The 19,179-nt window shown below is 39.6% G+C and overlaps 1 protein-coding gene across 2 annotated transcripts in view; it reads left to right on the top strand.

Annotated features, from left to right (window-relative positions):
• Positions 1–18,586, top strand: part of TLK2 (tousled-like kinase 2) — a 77,539-nt gene extending 58,953 nt beyond the window's left edge. For both annotated transcript variants that reach the window (XM_014532000.1, XM_005858598.2), the window contains exons 16-21: positions 2,130–2,219; positions 5,953–6,122; positions 7,308–7,446; positions 11,226–11,337; positions 13,266–13,373; positions 15,857–18,586. In XM_014532000.1, coding sequence (XP_014387486.1) covers positions 2,130–2,219; positions 5,953–6,122; positions 7,308–7,446; positions 11,226–11,337; positions 13,266–13,373; positions 15,857–16,030 — 793 coding nt within the window. In that variant the 3' untranslated portion in view covers positions 16,031–18,586. The remainder of the gene's footprint in view (positions 1–2,129; positions 2,220–5,952; positions 6,123–7,307; positions 7,447–11,225; positions 11,338–13,265; positions 13,374–15,856) is intronic.
• Positions 18,587–19,179: the final 593 nt, after the last annotated feature.

Genomic DNA, 19,179 nt, shown 5'->3' on the forward strand with positions numbered 1-19,179 from the left:
AGTTTGAATGACACTTCCTTTGATTCTTAATTTTTGCCTCCATTCGTTTCTTCTGTTTTCTGTACCTTGACAGAGAAATTGGTCTCTACTCTGAAATGCACAAAATCAAAACGTTAAAAGTGCAGGGAACTATGGATTTACAGTATGCTAGAGTAAAAAAATGACTTGAACAGATATCTATTTAGTCCATAGGTTTCTAAGCTTGTTTTTTTTTGTTTGTTTTAATCCTCACCCGAGGATATTTTCTCCATTGGTTTTTAGAGAAAATGGAAGGGAAGGAGGGAGAGCAGAGAGAGAGAAACATTAATGTGAGACAGAGTCACACATGGATTGGTTGTCTCCTGCATGAGCTCCAACCAGGGCTTGAAACCTACAACCTAGGTACGTGTCCCTGCCAGGAGTTGAACTCGATACCTTTCGGTCTGCGGAGCCCATGCTCTAACCACTGAGCAACCGAACAAGGCTTAAACTAGTTTGTTTTTTGAACAGCATTTCCTTTTTTTTTTTTTTTTTTACCAAATGAAATACTTCACATTTTTCATATTTCTTGATATATGAAAAAGGATAAGTGTGGAGCTGCTTTGGTGGAATGGGGAGTTGGGCCAAAGCCACCTTCTTTGCTCAGCGTCTCCACAGAGGCTCCGGAGGCATGGATTTCCAGGGAGCCTCCGTTAAAGCTGTCAGTCCAGTACAGTGAAACCCAGTGAGATGGGGTCACAAAGCCCAGACTCAATCCAGGTTTCTTGGTCCCAGGGTAGCAGCTGTTCTAATGCTACTCTAAGTGTGGCAAGTCTTTCTTTTCAGAGAGATATAAAGATGATGAAATGAAGCATCAAAAGAAGCAAAAACTGCCAGAAGTGGCAGCTTGAAAAATAAGCCTAGTCCAACAGTTTCCATTGGGGGAAAATATATTTTATATATATATATGTTTGGATTTCAGTCCCCCTCTTCCTCCCCGCCAATTCTTTTCTCAACTTTCTGTTGGAATACACCAGTTTCAGAAAACAACACTTCTTTTAGTTTTCTTTCTTTTTTTTTTTTTTGGTGTGTGTGTGTGTGTGTGTGTGTTACCATACTATGGAAAAGTTTTCTTTAATAACTCTTGCCTTATAACAAAATGCCCCAAACTAAATGGTGCTAGGTTACTTAAAATATAATTTCCTGCTATTCTTTGTAAATAAAAACTAAATAAAAATTATTTGTAATTATATTGTATAAACATGTTCTATTATTATTTTAAAATTCAGTGTATGAATATGTCCTAATATATAATACATTTGTGTTCCTAATCTTATTAAATGCTTCTAAATTGGAAAAGTACTAAATAAAAACTCTTAACACATATTTAAATTCTTGTTCCCAAAAAACTGGGGTTTCCATAATTTCACATTTTCTTAGAAGAAAGTAAAGCTGATAGCCCTTTAAATCCTTTTTGTAAGGAGTAAGATTAAAAAACATAGGAAGCGCTGTTAATTGCCTTATATAACCAATAATCCTTTTACCCAAGGAGTTTATATGCTAATTGCTCCCCTTGATGTAACACCAGGATATAAACATTTATAGATATGAAGTATCAGCTTTAGAAGAGGAAAAAACTGTCTTTATAATTTTTAAAGCTCTAATACTTGGATATAATTATAAAAGAGGTAAGATTGTCACTGAATGAACTTTTTTTTTTTTAATATATTTTATTGATTTTTTACAGAGAGGAAGGAAGAGAGATAGAGAGTTAGAAACATCGATGAGAGAGAAACATCGATCAGCTGCCTCCTGCACACCTCCTACTGGGGATGTGCCCGCAACCCAGGTACATGCCCTCGACCGGAATCGAACCTGGGACCTTTCAGTCCGCAGGCCGACGCTCTATCCACTGAGCCAAACCGGTTTCGGCTGAATGAACTTTTGAAAGGATGAAAATCCATTCATTCAACAAATATTTGAGTACCTACTATTTTCTCAACAGCTTGGTAGATACTAGTAGAGAAAATAGGATGAGGAAAGATAAGGGAACCAGATGGATCTGAATGAATAGGTAGAAACAATAGAGAAATAAAATACTTAGGATTATCCTTGATGAGTTCTAAAAGACAAGCCAGAATGCAAATGTTAATTTTCCATTTTATTTACAGGCATGCGTGTAGGGAGTACCGGATTCACAAAGAACTGGATCATCCCAGAATAGTTAAGCTGTACGATTACTTTTCACTGGACACGGACTCGTAAGTGCTGCACCATTTCAGCTTAGTAATTAATACTGTTTCTTGTAGTGTGTTGACTACTCGTGGAATAGAGTTAAAATCTGGGCCCAAGAAAAACACTTTGAGGGAACCAAATATATTTATTTATGGGAAAATAGTCGTATGGGAATTAAGACATCTCTTGGCCACAGGATGTGTGCAGTTGGTGCTATAAATGTTTAACATCCAGCTTGATGGGGAGAAAGATGGGGATAATTTGTAATATTTGCCAATTTCTGTGTTATAAATACTCTCAACATATCCAGTTTCAAGTTAGCAATTAGACACACACAGTTTATTGGAATATAACTTATATACCATGTAGTTCACTCTTTTAAAGCAGCAGTTTTCAACCTTTTACTAAAATTCTGTGGTACACCAAAATATATTTTTGCCGATCTGACATTTAAAAATAGGTATATTTTTGATTCATACCCAACAGCTATTGTGTTGGCTGTTGTCATCTTTTAATTTGACAATCTAAGGGAAAAGAGGTCAGTGCCCCTGACTAAATAGTCAGGTATTGCATGTTTTTAAAATTCTTATGGCACACCGGTTGAATATTGCTATTTTAAAGTGTATAATCAATTCAGTGGTTTTTAGTATATTCACAGAATGCACCACCATCTTCATAGTCAATTTTAATCACCTCAAAAAGAAACCTTGTACCTTTGTTATCATCTCCCTATTTCTCCACCTCCTACCCCCAGCCCTAAGCAACCACTAATCCACTTTCTGACTCTATAGAGTTCCTATTCTGGACTTTCATGTGAATGAATCGTATAGGTGTGGGCTTTTGTGACTGGCTTTTTTCACTTAGTATGACTTTTTTTTAAGGTTTATCCTTTTTGTGTCATGTATCAGAACTTCCTTTTTATGACCAGATATATTCTATTGTTTAGCCATAACTGCCTTTTGTTTATCCATGTATTTTACCTGTGGCTTAATAACCAGCTCACAAAATTCCTGGAAATTTAGCTATCGGCTCTCAGAATCTGACACAAATTGGTGCTAGCATCCCACTTACATGCACCAGTGAGTGTGGACTGTTCAATCACGTCTCCACCCCACCCTGGAGACTGATGAACACTGACAGACCTTTTAAAAGTGTTAAAATACAGGTTCATAGCTTTGTAAGATGTTATAAAGAATTGGGAGGGATCTCAGTTCAGCCTTCTCATTTTATATGTGGAGATTTGAGAATCAGAAGTTGTCTAAGATCTTTAATAATTTTGAGTATTGTTATTTCATTACCAGGTATAGATAAGCTCTAGTACAGTGATGGCGAACCTAATGACACGCGTGTCAGAGGTGACACGCGAACTCATCTTTTTGGTTGATTTTTCTTTGTTAAATGGCATTTAAATATATAAAATAAATGTCAAAAATATAAGTCTTTGTTTTACTATGGTTGCAAATATCAAGAAATTTCTATATGTGTATGACATGGCACCAGAGTTAAGTTAGGGTTTTTCAAAATGCTGAAACGCCGAGCTCAAAAGGTTCGCCATCACTGCTCTAGTACTACCTCTGGGTTTATCCAGCAGTTGAGAAATGTTTCAGCATTTGGAAACATTTTCTTTGTAGAAGTTTGAACTGAGTCAGGAGGACATATTCTGGGTATGGTTTGCAGGTATTCCTCTTAGACCCCCAGTGTAATTTTAGGAGTTTTGGCCTGTTCAGGCAGCAGCTATCTCAGAAATTGCTATACAGAGAACCAACGCACATATAGAAGTGACCTCAAAAAGAGACCACAATTCCATTTGGGAACATAAGCTATCATCTCTGGGATTTCTCGTTTCCAGTAGGTGGCCCTTGTACCAGGCATAGCCAGGTGTGTTTAGCATGGATTGGGATTGAGAAAAATATCTAGGTATAGAGCAGGTCTCCACAGGGTGGCTTTACTGTTTTGCTTTGAGTAAATTCCTTGAACACTAGATAGGACCCTCACTCCTACTCCCCAAAACATAAGTACAAAAATAATAAGTACAAAGATAATAAATATGTGACTTTGATTATCTGCTGTTTTGAATTGCATACATACTTTAAACTTATCTGAGAAATTGAGTTGAATCTGTGCTATTCTTGAGTTGTTTACTTTGTTCTTCCTATTGTGTGTATGATGAATTTTCATCAACAGTAAGTCAGACCAGCATTTTAGAAGAACTGAACCTAGACACAAAAATATTTTAAAGATTTAAATATATACTGTATATGTTATATAATCTATTTTAGGTTATAATACATTTCCTTTTTTTAAAATAAAATGTTTAATACAAAAAATAAAAAGAAAGACCTCTATGAGTTGTTTGAGTATTAAAAGTGAGATTTTATTTTTACCTTGCATTTGGGTCAAAGGATAAATCAACTAAGCATGAGAATCCATATCTCAGATTTCTGGTTTCAGTTCAGAGAATCTACAAATTTCAAACATTCTCAAATAGGGTGCTAGCATGCCCTAGTATGTTTCACAAGGAGCATAAAGCTGTTGTTCAGTTTGGGATCCCACAGGGCTATGTATGTCCACATTACATTGCATTGCATTGCATTTTGGAGGCTTCAGATTGCCCGGCGGCCCATAGTTTTAGTCCTGAGTTTGTTTGTTCTCTTGTCTGCTCATTCTTCTCCTGTTCTGCATCTTAGGTGAGTTGGCCCTTGCAGGCTGTGTTTGTGTGTCAGTTGTTGTTCAGCTGGGTTCAGCCAATAGGGAGACAGAGATGGTGGGGGATAGAGGACACCCCTCTCTCATTGTGGTTCCACTTTCCCTTGGTGACCCTGGGTTCTGGTTGCACCATCTCCCTTTGGCCCTCTGGCCTAAGGGTGCTAATGGCTTCCTGCTCTAGATGATCTCTGGGGGACCTCATTGGCCAGTTGTCTTCTCGGGTCTTTCATCATCTATGTGTTCAGGTCCCTGAATTAAAGCCTCTCTGTTTTAAATACTCAAGTGATTTTTATTTCCTGACTAGACCCTGGGTCATACAACCATATTGTCAATCGTTTAAAAGGTGTTCTTCTCAGGACTACTCAAACAGTTCAGGATGCCTTACTTCAGTTTATAACTGCCTTCAAAGATAAACACATGCAATTTTAAATTTGGGTCTGTTTAATGTATTGATATTAAGTGAAGGAAGAAAACTCATACTATGTAATAACACATTTGTTAGAACCACAGATACTGTACTTTACAAAGCTCTTTTATACCTTTTGTTTAGCAAAGAGAAATGGTAGTACCGTATTGTGTCAAACTATCAGGAGGCATGGTTTGCAGTCAATCCTTGGGACCCGGGCAAACCCGAGATTTTTCCTCACTGTCACACTCAGGGTCTGAAAATGTTTGTAGTGAGAACTGTGTATTTGATCACATATGCTTGTTTAGAAATGGGGTGTAGCTTGGATATGTAAAGGAGACCCTTCCAAAAAGATACCTACCTTAAATACATTGCAGTTGAGGTGTGCCACGTGTGAGCTTTTTTAGCTCAACAGATTCCAATGTGGGGGGTTGGAGGCTCCTCACCGAGAGAGTAAGCAGTTTCTTCCTCTGCCCACTCACGTAGCTAATACTGAATAAAGAATAGAAGAGTTTTTTTGTTTTTTTTTTAAGGAACAAAGAAGGAAGGAGAAGCTAATTACCTGAAGTTTTCACTGGGACTGGTTTAGTTAGTCTTAATCTGCTTGCTCTCATCTCGCGGTCAAATGTTGGTTTATTTGTCTTTAGGTTTTGTACAGTATTAGAATACTGTGAGGGAAATGATCTGGACTTCTACCTGAAACAGCACAAATTAATGTCGGAGAAAGAGGCCCGATCCATTATCATGCAGATTGTGAATGCTTTAAAGTACTTAAATGAAATAAAACCTCCCATCATACACTATGACCTCAAACCAGGTATGTCTAACTTTTAGGAGACAGTATTGGTGGCTTTTCTTTGGTCTTATAAATGACTTAATTTTATAAAGTGAGAGAATTTGGCAGGAGCCAAGAAGGCTAAAACCATCTGACTTTAGTTTGCTTGAGTAGGTGTGGGAATAGAAGAGCCCTGGCCACGAAGCACTGGGTTTAGGAGGGTGGGTCCTAATAAATGCTCCGGAGAAACAATGCCCTGTCTTTAGAGCCCAGGCAGTTCATGATGTCAGCCCAATTAGGAAAGAACTGCTCCGCTTTGTTTTTTCCCATTACTCACACTGCATAGCAGTTCCTCTGCTCCAGGTCTCTTTGAAACGTGCTCAAAAATTAACAACTTATTTTGCACATTAAATTCCAAGCAGAGTTTTCCATCTTTTTGTATGGTTACTATCTAACTTGGATAGTCATCAGCAAAAAGCAGAGGGTAGTTGGACTTCTTGCCTCTACTCTTTGTTGACGTCTGCATGTGTTCTCTGTGGACAGCTCCAACCAGCTTAGCTTTGGTGTTAGGAAGGGGATTCCCATTTACCTCCTGGTGTGGCACAGTGGTAAAGCTTGCTTTCCTCTTCTGGTAGCTGCATATTAACTCTCACGATTCATTATGCTTTAATATTCTAATACAGTTCACATGACTAAAAAATCCATTACGATGAAGTGCTTTTTTTAAAGAATGGCCATTGTGTGATCGGGTTTTCCATCACTGAATCCAATACATTTTCCTGCCTTAGGAGCTGTAGGTGGCACTGTGGTACTATCTTTGAGTCCCTTGTATGTTTTCTTTGACAACCCCTCCCTCCCCAAATGAATGTTCTAAACACCGTGGTTTAGAGATCTTGACTGATAGTTCAGATGAAACTTTTCCCACAATTTTTGACCAGCTGTACAAGTGATATTTTACTTTGGCGAGTTATAATTTATTTCCACTGCTCACAGTGGTGGTTTTAGCATAGTAAGCAGGTGATTCTTGGAAAATAGAAGTTTGCAGCCAGACACTGAGGACTCTTCCCCCGCATTCAGAGTCCAGATCTCCTTTTATTCTGGGGATTGAGATGTTTGGTATTGCGTGCAGGAGTTTGAGTTCAGTTGTCTCCTTGTCTGTTATTACCTTGGCTTTTTCTCTTAATTAGTAAGTCTCTTTTTATTCATGAAGATTTTTTATCTTTTTAGGTAATATTCTTTTAGTAAATGGTACAGCATGTGGAGAGATAAAAATCACAGATTTTGGTCTTTCCAAGATCATGGATGATGATAGCTACAATTCAGTGGATGGCATGGAGCTCACGTCACAAGGTGCTGGTACTTATTGGTAGGTATCTGGGAGATCTGTCAGGTTGGCTGGTGGTGTGGCTGTGCTATACTGAAGTGTTGATAATTAATAGTTAATATCTACATCCTTTCTGCTTGGGCAATAATACTATAAATATAAACCAAAGCAGATTTTCCTCCCCAAAAGTTACTGTCTTTTCAGCAGTTTGACTCTGATATTTATATTTATGTCTTAATATTTCTTTCCTTTCTTGAAAATCATTGAGAGAGAGATTCTGTGTGGCCAGGTGGATGAGTTGTGTGTTTCCCTCCGTAGGGTTGACCCTAGTGAGTAGGTAGAGAAAGAGGTTGCTCATTTGTGTATCAGGAATGGCCCTAAATTCTTTTCAGTACAAATGCAGGTCTCTCTCTTCAGGGGTTAATGGGCTGAAGGATTTGTTTCCAGAGTTGCCCAAGGATGATGGATTCTCAAGAACTAAGAAATTCTAAAGATCAGTATGTAATCAGGATGTAAAAAGCAACCCTTAACATCTAAACAGGAAAATGTTTGCAGTTTGCCAAGAAATTTATCCGTCTCTCTCAGCCACGTTCTAAAAAGTTTTGAGCCACGTTTTCCCCCTCTATTGTCACTCATCTCTCCCCATCCACCCTACCCAGCTGCCTGTTCTGTGACCATCCTACTTCTGCCTAATATAACTTATGACAGTGAGAACCATGCAAGATACCTACAGCTCAGGCATTTAACTTTATTTTTGTAAATGTGTGTTAACAGAGCTGCCTTTTCACATCTGTGTGATTCTGAACATGAAGGAAGCTTCTAGTAGCAGCACAAAGGGATGGGTAACACGTGCTATTATACCCCAGTGTCAGTTGGTAGATCACTTATGTTTGAGACTAAAGAATAGTTGTTAGTGACTGTCTGGGAATGAAGGTGTTGATCTGAAGCAGACAGAGAAGAGCGGGGGAATATCTTTTACAACATGTAGGATCGACCCTGTTCTCATCAGTCTGATCATATTTAAGTTATGTGCATTAAAGAACCAATCAAATCCTGCTTTTAAAAAACTCACAAAATTTCTAATGTTTCTCATTGTTGTGGAGATGGTATCTATCGTGAAAATTAGTCACTAATTAAAACTTTTGAGATTCCAGGTTTAAAATAGAAGCTACAGTTACAGTGTTTATTCACTATGGTGGTTATTGTGGGTTAGTGTTCCTGTCACTAAATGATACAGAAATATCTGCTGTTGGAAATTTTGGAAACAGATCTAAACCTCTGCTGTATAAATTCACTGGAACTTAAATTTGAGCTCTTTGTTTGATGATGTGTTCTTTTAAAAGGTGGAGCCTTTTCACGTTTAGTTAGTTTTCTCATTGCTACCTATTGCTATATTTGCTAAGCTATAAAAAGTCAGTGGTTGGAATTTAAATAAAAATTATATGGTGCTTGGGATTTGCTTCAAGGCAATCTGAGAAGTGGAGAGGGATATATATGAATAAGGATTCACTGAGTGTTGGTAGATACTAAAGCTAGATGACGATTACTTGGGGGTTCATTTTACTATTCTTTCTACTTTTGGTTATATTTGAGGTATTTTGTGGGGTTTTTTAATAGTAAAAAGCAAGGTAGAGAGGAGCTACTGAGAAAATTAAATGTTAAGGGTTTCTATGAAAGTTTTAAAAGTCTCCATATTGATAGAAACATTGTCATAATCACCATCCTCAATATATCATCCTCTATAATGTCCCAGAGAGCTACAGATAGACAGGAGGACATAATTCTAAGTGACTATGTGGTATTTGGTTGTTCTAGAATTATTCTACATTGAATACTACTTTTAAGTAAGTGACCTGTAGACTAGGCCTTGAGGATCATTTTTCTCTGAGGATTATATCATCATGGATATGCAGCTATGTTTTGTGTTGTTGTTGTTTCTTAATTTTTAGTGTAGTGTTGTTATAAAACTGTCATCGACTCTTCCTCCCAAAGTCCTTGATAGGGAATCAGAATGCTTATTATTTTCAGTATTTGGGGGAAGAACTAGTTTATTTCTTCATTTACTGATGGAGGAAACTGAGACCTAGAAAGTGATTTGCCAGACTTCTATTTAGTGGCAATGTCTTTTGTATTCTAAATATTTTGTTAAATTATTACTGTTCATATGGACAAGTTCAACAACTTCTGTTCTTCCCCACCACCTCCACAAAAAAGTTATAAATACATTAAAATGATCATTTAGAATAAAAATTCTATTTGTTATATATCTAATATCATATTTGTTTTATGTGTTAAAGAGTCAAGAACCATGAAAACTAGGGACGACGATTTTAGCACTTGGAAGAGCTGTTTTTATTTTTATTTTTAAAAATATATATTTTTATTGATTTCAGAGAGGAAGGGAAAGGGAGAGAGAGAAACATCAGTGATGAGAAAGAATCATTGATCAGCTGCCTCCTGCATGCCCCCCACTGGGGATCGAGCCTGCAACCCAGGTATGTGCCTTTGGCCAGAATCGAACCCAGGACCCTTCGGTCCACAGGCCTATGCTCTATCCACTGAACCAAAGCAGCTAGGGCGAGCTGTTTTTAAAATAAATTATTTTTTCTATATTGTTTCTGTGCCATTCCCCCCCCCCCACCCCCCCTTTGTGAGTTCCATATCTGTATTTTCATTTCTCAATGTTTGTTTTGGCTAAAAATTTTTATTGTGAAATAGTAATCTAGGCCAGTGGTCTTAATCATCCAAAAATGTCTGTTAAAAATAATAAATGAGAAACAACATGAAACTAAACTTCTTTTTAAAAAAGAAGAAAGCCCATCATGTGAACATTTTCTGCCTCTCAACTCTTGTGGTCCCCTTCAAGCTAAAATTTAGATTTTTATACCAAAGCATAGCAAGCTTTAAAATAGTTTTTCACAGAATTGATTTTGTCAGCATGAAATCTGCAGAAATCAATCTGTTATCTACAGAATTCCACCTTCCAGCTGTGCCATGGCTAAGACTCCAGGCAATGAGTAGAAGCATATTTGTTTGGTTTCCTAAATGCCAAGAGGCACTTACCTTCCGTACCATACAATTTGGTGTGGTTGGCTGTCCAGCTCGTCTTTTTAGAGGCCAGGGGTGGATGGGGAGGGAAGGAATTCAGATGAGGATTGAGTTGTTCTAACAACTAGTTTGTTTAGCTTTTTTTGCACTGTTAGTCTTCTAGTAATCCCCTGATCACCTTTAAAGTGGGAGATGTAAAATATCTTTTGATAATAGGGACTTCGGTGCCACTATTGATTATATATTGTAGTTATTTCCAGTCCAGATTACCCAAAGAAGCTACATTAAGAAGAGAGCCATTCTCCTCAGAGATTTCATCTGGGTCCTGAAATCATTGGGACTTTTAAAATAGTTATTTTACCAACATCTTCAGCCAACATGAAAGGAAACCGACACCACCTCTGGTTATATTGATGCAGCTATTATAAAAGGGAGTGCACATCATTTATGCCCCACCCCTTAAACCTTTGTTGAATGATTACTTATATTAGGGACAACCCTGGGAAAGGAGGCTGGAGTGGGTGAAATAGGAACCAGAGAGAATATTTACCTCTCAGTGAGTAGAGAAATGTATTTTAAGTTTTCATAGGACATTACTGCCTTTTTATTTTAGAGTGTCTTTTCATCAACTTTCTCCAGCTAGGTCTAAGTTGCTTTTTCAGCTGTTAAAATTCAGATATTTTCATTTCCAACAAGGTGTTTACCTTTGCCTGTACATGTCTTAGATTTATACAGTCACTTTTCTGAGAATTCTTATTTCCCTCTTTTCCCAGGTATTTACCACCAGAGTGTTTTGTGGTTGGGAAAGAACCACCAAAGATCTCAAATAAAGTTGATGTCTGGTCAGTGGGTGTGATCTTCTACCAGTGTCTTTATGGAAGGAAGGTAAGGAAGAAGGTCAGATGTTTTGGCTTGACTTCTGTCTTGGGTGGTACATGTACAGAATGGTATGGTGTGGATTATTCTGTTGGGGTTAATCATTGGATTATACGAAATGGAATCTTGAAAGTTATGGTTTGAACAAAATACAGAATAATAATAGCTTTATGTATAAGCAGAAATTTTCGACCCTGGAGTACTTAATGAATTCTGCTGGGACTTATGTGGAAACATGTATTCTTTGCTGTCCTCAGTTAGATCCAGGATATGTTTTGGTTCTAATAATATGCTATAGGGAATTATGTGAAATAGTTTATTCAAGTATACAATCTTCCCAGGAGCCATTCTTAAGGTTCCCTAAACTTGAAACTTGAAATATTGGCAGGGCCCTTTTTTCCCAACCACCCCATTAGTTAAAGCTATTATTAATAAAAGCATCCTTTATATTTCTATACTGGGAGGTGGTGTCAGAAAGTATTCATTGTCTGTTACCTCTGATCAAAGTGACATATCATTATAACAAGTAATAACCTAGGTAGTAAAGTATAACCTAATGAATTTTCACACTTGTTTTTTCCTTGTGAGCACACTATCTTATAAATGTATGTATTAGGATCCAGCTGTGTATTTCTACTCCTATTTCTGCTGTCAGTGTGTCCGCATGTTTCAGTGCTCTCCTCAGGCTGTGGGTATAAGCCATTTGGGAATTCTGCAACTCTCCTGGACTCTTAGTATTTTCATTACAATCCCCAGACCGAGCTCCTTTTAACTTCCTTTTTAACTTCTTGTTTTCTTTCTTTATTCCACTTCTCTAGAACTAGGAGGGGTCAATTATTACAGTACTTATATTCTGATAATGTGGAAGTGTTGAACTTTTAACTCAGATTTCAGCTTCCTCTTTAACTTCTTGATTTCTTTGTTTATTTATCCCACTTCTAATCAGGAAGCTATTCAGAATTAAGAGGGGTTAATTATCACTTATACTCTGGTAATGTGGAGGTGCTGAGCTCTTAATTTAGATTTCAGCTTCCTCTTTAGCTTCTTGTTTTCTTTGTTTATTTATCCCACTTCTCTAATCCAAACTAGGAGGGTTATTTATCACTTACACTCTGGTAATGTGGTTATCCAGGAAGAGTTGTTTGGTGATCTGTAAGTAGAAACACTGTAGAAGTGACACTAGGACTTAATCTAATTTTTCAGAGTTTACTAGAAAATGGCAGTTTGAGGCACAAAGCCACTAAGTAGCCCTAATTCTGTTGTTGTTTTAAAAAATATATTTTTATTGATTTCAGAGAGGAAGGGAGAGAGATAGAAACATCAGTGATGAGAGAAAACCACCCATCAGCTGCCTTCTGCATGCCCCCCACTAGGGACCAAACCTGTAACCCAGGCATGTGCCCTTGACTGGAATCGAACCCTGGATCCTTCAGTCCACAGGCCGATGCTCTGTCCACTGAGCCAAACTGTCTAGGGCCTGTTTAGTTTTTTTTTTCCCCTCCCCAAGTCTGGCCTTACCCCTTCTACTTTTCACTTTTCTATCTTTTTTTATCTGTGTCTTGGGCCTGCTAGTGTCACACATGTATTGCTTAAGCCCGCAGGTATCACTCAGGGCAAAAGAGGTTGCTGGTTCCTGCTCTGCATCTTCTTTTTCTTTGCTGTAAGCAAAGCTTAGCAGAGGATGACACAGCAGATCTGCCCCTGGTTTCAACTCTGCCTTAACCTAGATGTTGGACTGTGAGCAAGTCATTTAAGCTCTGAGCCTTTTGCACCCTTTATCTATGAAAATGAGAGAGTTCAAGGAGATTATCTCCAAAGTTCCCTATAGCAATTCTTAAGATGTCTTCTCTGCTCCTCCCAGGAATTTTGAATTGTTCTTTTTTGTTTTAACCAGAGGCCCACCTTTGTTTATTTTTATTTTTATTTTTATATGACAGCCTTTTGGCCATAACCAGTCCCAGCAAGACATTCTGCAAGAAAATACTATTCTTAAAGCTACTGAAGTGCAGTTTCCGCCAAAGCCAGTAGTAACACCTGAAGCAAAGGTAAGTTCTGACCAAATTGGCCAGCAGAAATTACTACTTTGCTTTTTGTATTATTTCTCTGGGCAATAATGGATGGGTTTTTAGTACAAAATTTAAGTAATTAAAACACCCTCTTCCTTCTAAATGTGTATTTCTCCAACCCCTACCCTACTCTCCTCCCACAATAAGTATTTATTGCGTGCCTATTAAACAGTAGACAGTGCTACAGCCTAGCCGGCGTGGCTCAGTGGTTGAGCATTGACCCATGAACCAGGAGGTTGCCGGTTAGATTCTGAGTCAGGGCACATGCCTGGGTTGCAGGCTGGATCCCCATGCAGGAGGCAGCCGATCCATGATTCTCTCTCATCGATGTTTCTGTCTCTCCCCTGTTCCTCTCTGAAATCAATAAAAATATATTTCAAAAAGAAAATGAACTACACAGATAAGGTCCCTGCCCTTAAGGAGTCTGCATCCAACTAGTTGAGACAAACAATAACTAAAAATGATACAGTTCAGATGGTGATAAATGTTATGAAGAAAATAAATCAGAGTAAGGGGGTGAAGTGGGAACCCTTTTGATGGCGTGATCAGGGAAGGCCTCAGTGACGATGGGAGGTTTTGAGCCGTCTTGAATGATGTGAAGGTGGGGGGCCATGTACAGATTTGGGAGAAGAATATTCTGAGCAGAGAAAAGTGAGTAAAGCTTAGATGTGAGTGTGAGCTTAGCAGGTCCACAGTGAGGGCAGAGCAGAGGGGAGAGTGGTAGGAGAGACAGCAGGGCAGATTGTGAACTGATGGGAAGCAGTTGAAGGTTTTAATCAGGGCAACTATGTGATTGGATTGCTGTTTCAAAAGCCTTTACTGGCAGCTGTATAGAGAGAAAATTCAAGATGTAAAAGTTTATTTGACTAGTGTCCAACCCAAGAAAACCTATTTAATTCCAGTTCCAGAAAGAGAAAGAGAGAGAAATATATTGATGTGAGAAAGAACATTAATTGGTTGCCTTCCATATGTGCCCTGACTGACCGGGGATCAAACCCACAAGCTAGGTATGTGCCCCCCATGAGAATGGAACCCACAGCCTTTTGGTATAAGGGATGATGCTCTAACCAACTGAGCCATACCAGCCAGGGCAAGAAAGGCTTATTTTTTAATTGATTTTAGAGAGAGGAAAGGAGAGAGGGGGAGAGACAGAGAGAGAAAGAAAAACATCAATGTGAGAGAAACATTGATTGCCCCCTGCATACCCCTTCTGGGGGCATATTCCCTGACTAGGAATAGAACCAGCAACTTTTTGGTACACGGGGCACTCAACCAATTGAGCCACACTGGCCAGGGCAGAAGATTTATTTTTAAAGACCAAGGATCATTATGTTCACTTCTGTGAATTTGTTTTTATCTTCCAAATGCTTTAATCAAGTAATTACCTCTAGATGTCCTTTATTTTGAAAACAGGATTGGTATTATACTTTTGTGTTTTATTAATTAAACATTGGGGGGGGGGTAGAAAAGCATTTATTCATTTCATGTTTTAGGTTTTTAGAAATAGACTTTATTTTTTAGAACAATTTTAGAGTCACAACAAATTTGAGTGGAAAATAGAGTTTCCATATATTCCCTGTCCAAAAAAACACACACACACCCTTTCCCACTGTCAACAGCCTGCACCAGCACGGTACATTTGTTAAAATCAGAGAACCTCCGTGGAGATGCCATTATCACCCTCAAGTAAAGTAGACTTTGGTTGATGGTATTTTAGATTTTTAAAAATTGATTCACTTATTTAAAATAATTATAAGACTTTGATTAGAAAGAACTGTCTGGTGAAAAAGATAGATCATCTACTTCTTGAAGAACAGACTACATAGCCTTTCATACCCAATGCCAAGGAAACCTCTGTGTTAGTAAATTAGGATTCTAATTAAACCCAACTCACAAGATGTCTTTATGCCTTTATGTCTCTTGGGGAGACAAGTCCTATCTGGGTTTTCCTTTACTACTTAGGTATGTGTCCACTCGTTTGCTTAACGATCTTTCAGGGAAGAATGAGATACACAGGGGAGGCATTTACCAACCTGTGGCACATTGTGGTGTTAGTGTTGGTCTCCTCACCCTGCCTGTGGCGGTAGTCATTACAATTCCCACTTCCTCAGGAAGGTCACATGAGGCCATGGATTGTGGATGCAGGACCATGAATGTAGATTGTGCCCACGCAAACCAGCCAAGGCAAAGGGAGTTTTCTGTGTTGGTCTGTGTGCTTTGGGGGCAGAGGTATTTAGAGGATATGCCCATTCCCCCTCAGGAATGGCTCATCCGCCTCCATCTGGGAAGGAGTCAGTGACCACAGAGAGGCCCTGCTGCCAGTGCGCCTCCTTCCCTGGTCATCTCCAGGTCTGCACGGCAGGTCCAGGAAGGCCTCTGGCAGCTGCTTGGGAACCTCAGGCTTCCCTCTTGGGGCACCAGGTTCCCTGCTTCAGGCTTGCTTCAAGAAACTTTCCTTTCAGGCATTTATTCGGCGATGCTTGGCCTACCGAAAGGAGGACCGCATCGATGTCCAGCAGCTGGCCTGTGACCCCTACTTGCTGCCTCACATCCGAAAGTCGGTCTCCACAAGTAGCCCTGCTGGAGCTGCTATTGCATCAACCTCCGGGGTGTCCAATAACAGTTCTTCGAATTGAGACCCACTCCTAGGCCACAGACTGTTCAACACACACAGTGGACAAATGGCATTCAGCAGCGGGTTTGGAACATAGCGAATCCGAATGGATCTCATGAAACCTGTACCAGGTGCTTTTATTTTCTTGCTTTTTTCCCATCCATAGAGCATGACAGCATCGATTCTCATTGAGGAGAAACCTTGGGCACCTCTGGCCAGGCCTCGTAGGAAAAGGCCCCGCCCGAGGTTCCGGCGTCAACGGCCACTGCGTGTGGCTGCTCTGAGTGAGGAAAAAAATTAAAAAGAAAAACTGGTTCCATGTACTGTGAACTTGAAAACATGCAGACTCAGGGGGGTCCCTGATGCAGTGCTTCAGATGAAGAATGTGGACTTGAAAATACAGACTGGGCTAGTCCAGTGTCTATATTTAAACTTGTTCTTTTCTTTTAATAAAGTTTAGGTAACATCTCCTGAAAAGCTTGTAGCACAAAGGCTCAGCTGGGGATGGTGTTTGACTTCGGAGGAAAAAAGTTGCTATTGCCTGTTAAAGGCACTAGAGTTAGTGTTTTATCCCTAAATAATTTCAATTTTTAAAAACATGCAGCTTCCCTCCCCCCTTTTTATTTTTGAAGAATACATTTGGTCACAAAGTGAAACCCGTATTAGCAAGTACGTGGCAATGTTCATTCCAATCAGATGCAGCTTTCTCCTCCGTCTGGTCTCCTGTGTGCAATTGCTTCCCTCGTGTCAGTAGGGAAAAATTGAGTGGGAGTACTGAGATGTGTGGGCTTTTGCCATTGGACAAAGAATGAGGTTAGAAGACTGCAGCTTGGGTCTCTCTAGGTTTTCAACTATTTCTTCACAATTTGAACACTTGACGGTTGTCCCTTTTAATTTATTTGAAGTGCTATTTTTTTAAATAAAGGTTCATCTGTCCATGCAGTCCTCTTGGATTCTCTGAATGTAGTAACTATCGCAACTGTTCCAAAGGCAGGCAGAAAACGGGCTGGGCAGCCAAATCCAATGCCCCAGGGATCAGGAGTCCTACCCACAGTCTCTGTGTGCTCGCTAAATGGTGCACATTACTTGTTAACCACAATATCAAAACTCGATCAGCACATAAGCTTTCCTCTGTTAGATCTTTTGGCAGGAAATAACCTCCAACCTCTAAATTTCGTGGGTGTGTGCTGGTGTGTGTGTCTGTGTGCATGTGCACACGTACTTTGTCTAACTCACTTTAATAGATGCACTAAGTGGAGGTAAAACATAATCTCAAGGGAAATAGGTATTTCAAATATGGACTCTTTTTGGAACTAATATTTTTTTTAATGTGGCTGTTTCTGAGATGTGATCAACTGAAGATGGAGCTAAAATGGGAGCTGCGTGGCCCTACCGTGCCCTTGAAACAGCAGAGCACTCGGCAGTGGAGAGAGGAGGCCAGAGCCGAACATGTGGTAGCCAGCTTGGAATGTTACTGACATATGTGGCAAAAGGGCTCAGCCAGAAATATTTAAAGATGCAGCATTCAGGCATGCAAGTTCCCTGGGCAGGGGGAGGGGAGTCAGGAAGGGTAGAGAGCTCTCGACTAACTCAAGACTCTAGTGTTTCTTTTATATGTGATAAATGCCACTGGTGACATGTTTCTTAGGGCCTTTGTTTGTTCTGTGAACCTGCCCCTCGCCCCAGTATCAGGCCGTCTTAAGGGAAGCGGAGTTCCAAATTGGAGAGAGGCATGTGGGTAGGTATCATCCTGTGGACTCTGAATGGAAGGAAGTCAGCCCCAGAGCCCTTGGTGCCGCCAACTTTCTAAAACTGTTTTATTGCAGTGTATATTTATACACACGTGCACATAAACACACAGACAAATTTCTGTGCACACATGATGTGTGTGTAAAATACCTTTTTTAACCATTACAATCAAGCTACAAAGCAGAAAGTACCCAGGGGATCTCAAAGGTTGAGCACAATGCCAAAAGGCTGGTGTCTGCACATGAAGAGATGAAGTTGACACTAGATGTAAATTTACTCGGAATATTAAATTCTGTTCCTTTTTTCCTCCCTCTCACTCAATAATCTTGTAAAAATTTTTAACTTTTTTAGCAGTTGAAGAAATGCTGCATCTTTAAGCTTTCCCTCTAACTTCCTGCCTCCTTTTTCCGCATGGGCTACACGAAGCTACAGGACTTTACTTACCTTTTCTACCTGGTCCTGAAGAAGGGATGCCCTCTCTCCTTGCTTTCGTTGAGTCTAGGGCCTAGTTGAAGCTGCCTGGGCTCAATTGAGTATGGGCAAGGCCTCTTTCCACTGCATGGACCAGCCCCAGAAAACATGCAGAAGGTTGACCTTTACCAGACTTTTAAATAGCCAGTGAAATCACTAAGTGGGGTTCTTCCACGATATATTTTGTTAATATGGGTTTCACTTTTTCCAAGGATAATCCCTTATTGCCATGATGTTGATTTACTTTAAACTGATTTTTTAAATGTGTATTAATTTGTAATGAAATCCAGCCAGACTGTTCTGGCCTTTCCCAATCTGGGGGGTGGGGAGGATATTAAAATAAGTTTTAAGAAGTGAATTTCCCAGCCTCTTGATTTTACTCTAGTTCAAACAGCCCTAACCATCTAGGGTGTAGCTAAGGAGTCCTGGCAGCTGGCTGAGACCCAGTGGACATCACAGGCATGATGGGAATGTGTTGATTCGTGCAACACCTTTTGCACCTCGGATGTGCTAACAGCTATGCTTCTGGGTGGGAATATTGCAGTGAACAGACAGGGAAGGCACAGCCATCAGTTCACAATCCAGGGGTGAAGGCACTGGGCCCCAGGAAGGGCTGGAATATGGGGGTCTGAGGGGACGGAATTGAGCTCTGAATTATCCATTGTGAGCTTTAAATGGGGATTCACCATTGAGAGCCATATGCACCCCACTTCTGTGGCTGATCTGAACAGGTCTGCTATAATTTTAGGTTTGTTTCCCTGTTTCCTGCTAGTCCAGGAAAGACAGGTTTTCCTCTAGCTGAGAAGATTAGCAGTCAAGGAGCTCTTGTGTTTCTTAATATAGAAAATAGCTCTCTTTAAACATAGTAAATATAGTTGCCTCCTATAATCTTAGAGCTAGAAGTGAGCTGCGGGTCCAGCTCCTTGCTTCTAAGGAGGCAAAGTTTACAAC

Source organism: Myotis brandtii, unplaced genomic scaffold, assembly GCF_000412655.1.
Source record: "Myotis brandtii unplaced genomic scaffold, ASM41265v1 scaffold120, whole genome shotgun sequence".
Classification (NCBI taxonomy): Eukaryota; Metazoa; Chordata; class Mammalia; order Chiroptera; family Vespertilionidae; genus Myotis; species Myotis brandtii.